Below are 10,037 nucleotides of genomic sequence, written 5' to 3'. Positions count from 1 at the left end.
TGAACCATACGGGGGGGGTGGGGGGTGGGGTGGGGGGAAATCCAGCTGACTCACAGGGGATCTCCTGCAATCTCCAGGAATGAGAGCATTGTAAGAGAAATAGTTCATCAGCTTCTCTCCTGGGGGAACTGGGACAATACCCAGATTGTTGGCAGTACCAGGTGTGCTGGGCGAGGAGGGCCAAGCAGGTGGGCATAGGCCAGGGACCCAGGTGACCAGACAAACCTACTGTGATCACCTGTCCTGGGCTCTGTCCTGAGCTGAGCTTCCTAAATAGTTTCTCTACACGATTGACTCAGTGATTCCCCAACTGAAAATCATTGATCTAAATCCCCTCACTTTTATTTTTATGTAAATTTATTGTAACAGGAACCACTCTGCCACTGCTAAAATAGCAAAGCAAGGGCTCCAACCTAAATATAAAGAAACCATACAAGACAACCAAAACCAAAACAAAGCAGGAGTGAAAAACCAATAGTGTTACATTCCGTTTAGATCCTGCTGCCTGCCTAAAGAGCCCCAGTGTTGGGCTGTCCTGGTGGTACAAGGAGAGGCCAGCTACAGAGGGGGTGGAGTCCGACTGGCCCAAAAGTGAATGGGAGAGAGGCCCTGACTATAAGGGGGCCTAGGGAATTCCATGAAGGGTGGCCAGGATCACCCTGATTACAACTGGAGCAGGAACCAGGGAAAGAGGAGGCAGTGAACAGAGTTTGGGGGGCCTTGAACAAGTGAGATCATTCATGGAGGTGAGAAAGTGTCCCCAAAGCCAATGTCAGCCTCCCATCTGGGGAGTCCTTCGTGGCCCCTGGGGGCAGGGCCAGGAGCATAGAGTTTGAGATCCAGTGTGCTGCTTAACAGCTGTGTGAGCCTGGGCTGGTTTCCTACAGTAAAATGGGAGTGTCCATGCCTGTGTCCAGAACTGTGCTGAGGACAAGAGGAAGCCACGTGCTGAGCACTAGTGGATATCAGTGTCACCACCTCCCTCGGGCATGAGTCTTCCCAGTCTGGTGCCTTAAAAGTTGCACAGCTGTTAAAGGCAACAAAGGTGAAAACCTCAGTTCCCTCCAGTTTCAGGCCTGTGCCAAGCCTTTGCCTTCGCAGACATCACCTCTCAGGACCCAGCGGCAGTACCGTCTCTAACCCCTTGCACAGATGGGGAACCAGGCTCAGAGCCCTCAAGGGGAAGGCTGGACCCAGGCTGAGAAAAGGCTCACTGCTGACTTGGGTCTGGGAGGGGATGTTGGGAGAGTGGGAAGCTGGGGCCTGGGGACTCCAGAGGGAGCAAGGGCCGCAAAGATGCTTGGCCCCATAGCCCCGCTTTGCTCCAGGTCAGCCTGTACAGAAGCTGAGGCCAAACGAGACGGCAAGGTCACAGCCCGGCTCCTGCACCTCAGGTTGCTGGTCATTCATCTCTGTGGTGATGATAGTGCTGTCATATGCTAGTCCTGATGATGCCATTATTGCTATTATTGCTGTGGGAGCAGGCACAGCCCACTTTGACACACCCCAAGGATCCTGGAGAGACTCGCCTGTCTCCCTCACCTGACCCGGTCCCATGCAACACCCCCACTCTAAGTGTACCCTGTCTCTGCCCTGTGCCCCTGTCCCTGTGGCCACCCTATCCTGGCCACTCTCTGGAATCCAGGCCTGGGCACAACCCTCCATAAGGCACTGACATGGGACACATGCCCAGCACAGGGTTGGAACCAGGAAAACACCCCCTTCCATGACAACTTAGATGGGAAAGGTCATGCCAGGGTCTGTGCACCCCTTCTGCTTGTAGTGGCCTCCACTGGAGTGCCAGAGCCATCCTGGAGTGTGTGTGCGCATGCCCTTGCACATGTGTGTGTAATCTGCATCATGCACCTGTGAGTTGGAGTTCTGTGTCTGTGGTTATATTGACTGTGGACATGAATTTCCTGTTATTTGGCCGTTTTCATGTTTTCTGATGAGGTTTTGGGGTGACAGTGGGGTTCGTGGGGAAGGGATTTTTGAAGTCATCTTTGGTGCAAAAACATGATTTCATTAAAGCATGGGACAGGACCAGTGGCCCTGGCTGAAGAGCTGCCCAAGCACCATGAGGAGACTAGTTATATACTATGGAGCTGGGGGGAGGGAAGTTTCCAGTGAGACTTTCATATGCTAAATAAGACTCCCAGGATGCTGGAGGACTAGCTAAGGTCAAACTAGGGTTGTTTGCCCTCTAGCAAAGCATTAGCATTAGGACACAGGGATTTCCTGGAGAAATGTTTCACTCTGCTAGCCTCAAGTATCTGTCAATGGGCTGCAGGTTATAAGGAAATTTAGTTCTATCTGTCATTCCCTTCTGCCTTAGTTTCCTACATCACTATGGAGGGATGATGTTGGGGCTCTAGGAAACCAAGTCCATAGGTTTCTGGAGATTACCATTGTCTTTTTCTCGTGATTTATTAAGATATTTATAAATAGATGGAGATGGCCCTGCAGGACTATGATCTCTATCTGTTAACCATTTGTTTTTCTTTTCTTTTCCTTTGTTCTTGAGCAGCCAGGAGTGCCCAAGGGTTATCACACATATCCCACCTGAGGGTGGGGGAGGGGTTTGAGGCCTGGCAGCTTGCCTAATGCTCCCTCATCGTTTTCCTCTTGTGTTTATCTGTATGCATGTGTATCTCTGTGTCTGTGTCTCTGAATGAGCATGTCTGCTGTGCAAATCTGTGTCTGTGACTGTATTATCTGTATCTCTCAGGTACATGTGTCCCTGTGGGAGTATCTGTGTGTATCTGTGTGTCGTGTCTGTGTGCGTATTGGTTGTATGTATGAATTTGCTATCACTTTGAGTGTTTCTGATTACAACTGTGTGTGTGTTTTCTGTGTGTCCAGTGTGTGTAGGGTTTGCTTCTTGGGAGTGTTGCACATGTCCCTGAATGTGTGTATGTGTGTATCCCTGAGTGTGTGTATCTACGTGTGTGTGTGTGTGTGCGTGAGAGAGAGACAGAGAGAGACAGAGAGAGAAAAGTGTGTGTGTGTGTATGTGTTGTAAGGGTTAAATTGTAGTGTAGGGCTAATGCTTAGCTTGAAAAATAACAGCTTTATGTTGACATTGAAGGTTAAGAGATAACAGCCTTGCTTTACTCTTATAAATTACGCCTCATACTCTTGTAAATTAGGCTTCACCAATTAAGGAAGCAAAAGTTCAAAGAAAAGAGCATCAGAGGCAGGGTCAAGGAGATCCACTGGTTGCAACTTAGAGGCAGAAAGTCTAAAGTAAACACCTCATTAGGCAACTGTTTCTAACTCATCTGGAAATTGTTTCTTTGTTCTGTTCCCAGGTGATGATAAAACGATGTGATCGGTTATAAAAACTCTGTACCCCGGCTGTTCGGGGCCGCACTCTTATCAAGAGTGTTGGTCCCGATCGGTCGGCCTTGCCTCTCATTGTAATAAACTTTGTTGTGACTGTCACTGGTGCCTGTAGCATTCTGTTTCAGGAGTCGTGTGGATGCAACATTTGGTGCGTTGGCCGGGAAAGTTAAAGGTCTGAAACAGGGCCCTTTCTTGGATTGTTCCGCGGGAAAGTTAAAGGTCTGAAACAGGGCCCTTTCCTCGGATTGTTCCGCCAGAAAGTTAAAGGTCTGAAACAGGGCCCTTTCTGCGGATTGCTCCGCCGACCCCTGGGAAGAAGCTCGGGATTGGGAGAGGTAAGGAATTCTTGGGGCGCGCCATTTGGATGACTCAGGAGGGTCTGCTGGACGCGGCTATAGACCCAGAGTCAGGGATCCTACCGGGACGCTGGTGGACCCCATTTGGTTTGGTTTTTGTCAAGAAGGATCCTATTTTCAGGTGGCTGCCACGGCCTACTGGCCTAGAGATCTCAAATTTGTGTTTTCTTCGTGTCTTAATTGTCTTCTTCCTGTTGACTGTCTGTGCGTCCTTGTCAGTTCTGCCTATCTTTGTCATGGGTCAAAATCAGAGTACCCCCACCCCTCTGAGTCTCATACTAACCCATTTCCAGGACTATAGGAGAGCTGCCTCAGTTTTCGGCCTCCACGTTAAGAAGTCAGTCCTTCGAACTCTCTGCGAGGTGGAATGGACCAGCTTTCAGGTGGAATGGCCTCCACAGGGGACCTTTGACCTTACATTGATATATAAGGTTCATGATATTGTCTTTTCTAGGCACGAAGACCAAATCCCATATATTGGGGCATGGAGGACCCTCATCGAAAACCCTCCAGATTGGTTAAAACTTCTCCTTCCCCTTTCCCCTTGCCTCCCTAAAGTACAGGCTTTACCACTCAAAGGCAGCCCATCTGAAGCTCAAAATAAGAATCTTGACGGGACTAAGCGGCTGCCCCCTCTATCACCTGCACCAGAGGAAGAAGAAGAAACTTACCGCCCGCCGCCCTATAGTTCTCGCTCAAAAAATACAAGTCAGGATGCTTCAGATCAGGAGGCAAGCCCGAGTCAGGACACTTCCCTGAGCCCATCTCATACCCGGTCAGGGACTCCCTTTCATCCCCCTCCCACTGCCCTACCCCTTCGTCCAGGGCCACCCCTGCAGGGTGAAGTCCGACCCTTTATGACTTATGTACCCTTCTCCACTAGCGACCTTTATAATTGGAAGCTTCAAAACCCCTCGTTCTCAGAGAAACCCCAAACATTAATTTCTCTTCTTGAAACTATATTTGTGACCCATCAGCCAACCTGGGATGACTGCCAGCAGCTCTTGCAGGTTCTCTTCACCACTGAGGAGCGAGATAAGATCCGTCGTGAGGCCCAGAAATTAGTGATGGGGCCAAATGGGCAACCCACCGTGGATCCTGCTGTGCTGGAGGAAGTTTTTCCTTCCTCGCATCCTGAGAATTGGGACCCAAACACCCCTCACGGTAGGCAATCATTAACCCTATTTCGCCAGACTCTACTGGGAGGTCTCCGAGCGGCCGCCCGCCGGCCCACAAACATGTCTAAGGTAACAGAAGTAATTCAGGGAGCTGGGGAAAGCCCCTCGGCCTTCTTAGAAAGGCTCATGGAGGCGTACCGCACCTTTACCCCTATTGACCCTGAGGCACCTGAAAATAGAAGGGCATTAAATCTGGCTTTTGTCTCACAGGCAGCCCCAGACATTCGGAAAAAGTTACAAAAATTAGATGGGTTTGAAGGAAAAAATTTATCTGAGTTAGTTGAAATAGCCCAAAAGGTTTTCAACAATAGGGATTCTCAGGAAGAAAGACAGACAAAAAAATTAAGCAGGGTGGTGGCAGCCGTCCTGGATGCCCGTGAGGGAAGAGGACCCAGAGCGCCCAAAGAATTCTGGTCTGAACAAAAGAAAAAAGATAAACAAAGGGTTAAAGTGTCACTGGGAAAAAATCAGTGTGCATATTGCAAACAAGAGGGACACTGGAAAAAGGATTGCCCCAACTTAGCCCAACGCAAAACTGGGCCACCCCAGGTATCTGTGATGGGAGTCGATTTCGACTGACGGGGCCGCGGCTCGGTGGCCCCTTCTGAGCCGTTGGTTACTGTTAATATAGGGGGCCAACCTAAGACCTTCTTGGTGGACACTGGGGCAACCTTTTCAGTTTTAAAACAAGATCCTGGCCCCACCAGGCAAGGGGCAACCCTGGTGCAAGGAGCAACTGGGTCCCAGACTTGTAAATGGACCACTGAACGACAAGTAGATTTAGGCCGTAAAACTGTTACACATTCTTTCCTAATCATGCCTGAATGCCCCTACCCTGGATTACTAGGTAGAGACCTACTGCATAAACTAACGGCTTCTTTGAAATTCACTGAAGGGGGTATGCATATTAAAGTCGGCCAGGATGGCCCAACAACGGTAATGGTGACTGTGCCACTTGGGGAAGAGGGCCTGCTCACTCCAGTGCCTAATGAAAATGTTCATGCAGTCGATCCCCTCCTTAAAAGCCTCCAGGCGGATTTTCCCCAGGTATGGGCTGAAACTAATCCACCTGGGCTGGCAATTCATCAAGCTCCCATAATAGTGGAACTTAAGGCATCCGCACTTCCGGTAAGACTAAAACAATATCCCATGTCCCGGGAGGCTAGGCGGGGAATCGCTATTCACATCAAGCGTTTGCGCGACTCTGGCATTTTGATCCCATGCAAGTCGCCATGGAATACTCCGCTTCTTCCTGTCCGGAAGCCTAATTCATCCGATTTCCGGCCAGTTCAAGACCTAAGAGCAGTAAACGCCAGGGTAATGGACATTCATCCCACTGTACCCAACCCTTATACTCTCCTTAGTCTGCTTCCCCCTTCTCAGGTGTATTATACAGTTCTGGACTTAAAAGATGCCTTCTTTGCCATCCCGCTGGCCCCACAAAGCCAGCCACTATTTGCATTTGAATGGACTGATCCTGAAGAGGGAAAAGCCGGACAGCTCACCTGGACGCGACTCCCCCAGGGATTTAAAAATTCTCCTACTCTTTTTAATGAAGCCCTGCACCAAGATTTAGAGCCATTTCGGATTTCCAACCCACAGGTAACTCTATTGCAATATGTTGATGATATCTTGCTGGCAGCCCCTTCTCATTTAGAATGCCTGAATGCCACCAAAGGACTCTTGAGTCTTCTACAAAAACTGGGGTACCGAGTGTCAGCCAGAAAAGCACAGGTCTGTCGTACTGCAGTGACCTATCTAGGTTACAACCTTAAAAAAGGTAAGCGCTACCTTGGTGAACAAAGAATTCGGGCCATACTCGATATTCCTCAGCCTAAAACTCGCAAACAAGTCCGCGAGTTCCTTGGGGCGGCAGGCTACTGCAGACTATGGATACCTGGCTTTGCTGAACTGGCAGCCCCTTTGTATGCCACCCTCAAAGGGTCTCCAGAATCCTTCATGTGGGGAGAGACTCAAACCAAAGCCTTCCAAGCTTTACGAGATGCTCTCATGACCCCACCAGCCTTGGCCCTGCCAGATCCCACCAAGCCATTCCATTTGTTTGTAGCCGAAAAAGGGGGGGTAGCCAAGGGAGTTCTGACACAGCGCCTAGGACCTTGGCGCCGACCAGTGGCTTATTTATCAAAACGGCTGGATCCAGTTGCTTCCGGTTGGCCCCCATGCATTCGACAAATTGCTGCCACTGCGCTTCTAGTTAAAGATGCAGACAAACTAACCTTAGGGCAAGCATTGTCTGTCACGGGGCCCCATGAAGTGGAAACTTTACTGCGGGCTCCCCCAGAGCGATGGCTGTCAAATGCTCGGATTACCCAATATCAAGCATTGCTACTTGACCAGCCCCGAATACGTTTTTGTGCTCCCACAACCTTAAACCCAGCCACTTTGCTGCCTGAAGGACAGAATCCCCCTCTACACTCTTGCCCAGAAACCTTGGCAACGATCTCGTCCCTCCGCTCTGATCTTACGGACATTCCTTTACATGACCCTGATATCAGCATGTTTTCAGACGGCAGTAGTTTTGTGTTTCTAGGGCAAAGGTATGCCGGTGCTGCGGTGACGACAGACCGTGAAGTTTTATGGCAACAGACCCTTCCCCCAGGAACTTCAGCCCAACGCGCAGAGCTCATCGCACTAACAAAAGCCCTAAAACTTGGAAGAAACAAGTCAGTTAACATTTATACGGACAGCCGCTATGCTTTTGCAACCGCGCATGTACACGGATCCATTTATCAAGAGCGTGGTCTCCTCACAGCAGAAGGCAAGGCCATCAAAAATAAAGCTGAAATTTTAGATCTTCTAGCAGCCATCTGGGAACCTGCGAGGCTGGCAATCATTCACTGCCCGGGACATCAAAAAGGCAACTCCCTAGAGGCAGTCGGAAATCGCCTGGCTGATGCAGCAGCCCGAGAAGCTGCCCTAACTAAAAGTGAAAGTGCCTTGGAGCTACCGATCTTGACAGAGCCCCTGCTTCCACTGGAGCCCAGTTACACTCCTAAAGATTTGGAGTGGATTTCCAGAAAAGGGGGAAGTAAGATGCCGGGACAAAAGTGGTTTCAGGATCCTGAAGGTAAGATCCTCTTACCCGCGGCACTCGGGCGGCGCATGGTGGGTCAGCTCCACCAAGGGACTCATCTGGGAAAAACGAAGATGGCGGAATTAGTGCGGAGAAAGTTCAGGGCACAAGGGCTGGGAAAAGAGATTGAAGAGGTGGTTGAAAGATGTGTAAGCTGTGCCCAAGTAAATCAGGGTGCAAATAGGAAGGTTTCAGAAGCTAAAAGAGATAGAGGAATTGAGCCAGGCCGCTTTTGGGAAGTAGATTTTACTGAGATTAAACCAGGGAAATACGGATATAAATATTTGCTTGTTTTTGTAGACACCTTCTCCGGGTGGGTCGAGGCATTCCCCACTAAATCAGAAACGGCTCAGGCGACAGTTAAGAAATTATTAAATGAAATAATCCCTAGATTCGGGCTGCCTCTGAGCATAGGATCGGACAATGGCCCGGCCTTCACGGCGCAGGTGTCCCAGGGTCTGGCCCAGGCATTGGGAATAGATTGGAAATTACACTGTGCATATAGACCCCAGAGCTCGGGTCAAGTAGAAAGGATGAATAGGACCCTAAAAGAGACCTTAACCAAATTGTCCCTTGAGACAGGCGAAAATTGGGTTGATGTCCTGCCTTTTGCCCTTTTGCGAGCGCGTTGTACTCCATTTGTCAAGGGATTTTCCCCTTATGAAATTTTATTCGGCAGACCTCCACCTATCCTGCCGAGGCTAGGAGACGATGTAATGGAACAGTTGGAACAGGACCATTTGCTGGCTTCGCTCATGGCCCTGCAACATGTACAGAAGGAAATAACCAGGGCCTTGAGAGAAGCCTTCACTCATCCTCCTGTTCTTCCCCACCCCTTTCAACCAGGAGACTTAGTCTGGGTCAAAAGGCACGAGCCTAAAACCCTGGAGCCGCGCTGGAAAGGACCACACACCGTGATTCTGACTACACCCACGGCCGTGAAGGTAGATGGTGTCCGAACCTGGATTCATCACTCTCAGGTTAAGAAAAACTGCGTGAAGGCGGGAACAACCCAGACTGATGCAGAACCAGATAACAAAGAGCAATGGAAGGTTCAAAGGCATCCAGAAGATCCTTTAAAGCTAAGACTGATGCGGGAATAATAATTTTCTGGGTTTGTATGGTGATAAGTGTGGGGGACTGTATGGAATTGCATCCCCTATCTTTTTGGCCATACCAATGGGAACTCAGGGACACTGTCACGGGAAAGGTGATAGCATCTAATACCTCTTCCACTGTGCCTTGTTTTTTGTTTGATTTATGCGACTTGGTGGGGGACTCATGGGGGACTCTAGTTACTAATTATAAACAGCCAACGGGCTTCGCTCCTCCGGTCCCCGAAAACCCCTATATGGTTACCTATGGATGTGGACACAGGGATCAAGAACAAAAATTGGCTAACATACCAGGGTTATACAGTTGCCCTGCAAATAGAAAGGTCGAATGTGAAGGAAAAGGCCAATACCATTGTGCAAAATGGGGTTGTGAAACGCTGGCCCCCTGGCTGACAGGACAGGGCCATGATCCCTTAATCACCCTCCTTAGAACTCCAGATCCCAAATGTAAGACTCAAGGAAAATGTAACCCAACAAAAATATGTTTAAAAAAGGTTTCTAGTTCCAGTACCTTTTCCTCTTCCTGGGACACTGGACACACTTGGGGTCTCAGGATGTATGCTCCAGGAGTTGACAAGGGCATTTCCTTTACTATACAACGGGTTAAAAGAAAAACTCCACCCAATCCGGTAGGGCCAAACAAGGATATGATTTTACACCCCCCACTCTTTCCGACTGTCCCTTCCCAACCTACCCCGCAATCGGGTGCCCCCACAAAGTTGGAATTACCAACTACAGGTCATATCCAGAACCCGTTCTCCCCTGAGACGCATTGGCTAGATGTAGTAGATTCTATGTATGCTTGGCTAAATTCATCTCACACCGAGATTGTACAAGATTGTTGGCTGTGCTTAAACCCTAAACCTCCATATTATGTGGGAGTGGCTACAAATGCTAGCATTGGACAAGACATAGAAAAGCATGTTGTGAAATTACTAAATCCAAGCAC

General features: G+C 49.4%; 1 protein-coding gene across 1 annotated transcript; it reads left to right on the top strand.

Moving 5' to 3' along the window:
* The first annotated feature begins 3,543 nt into the window (after positions 1-3,543).
* LOC128776229 (uncharacterized) lies at positions 3,544-9,474 on the top strand. Its single transcript, XM_053900599.1, has 2 exons — positions 3,544-4,865; positions 8,820-9,474. Exons 1-2 carry the CDS (start codon positions 3,710-3,712, stop codon positions 9,074-9,076), a joined length of 1,413 nt encoding a protein of 470 aa, XP_053756574.1. The 5' UTR covers positions 3,544-3,709; the 3' UTR covers positions 9,077-9,474.
* The last annotated feature ends 563 nt before the right edge of the window (positions 9,475-10,037 follow it).

This window comes from Panthera pardus, unplaced genomic scaffold (genome assembly GCF_024362965.1).
Source record: "Panthera pardus isolate Hobbes unplaced genomic scaffold, ASM2436296v1 HiC_scaffold_12, whole genome shotgun sequence".
NCBI lineage: Eukaryota > Metazoa > Chordata > Mammalia > Carnivora > Felidae > Panthera > Panthera pardus.
This window is presented reverse-complemented; position numbering and strand designations above follow the sequence as displayed.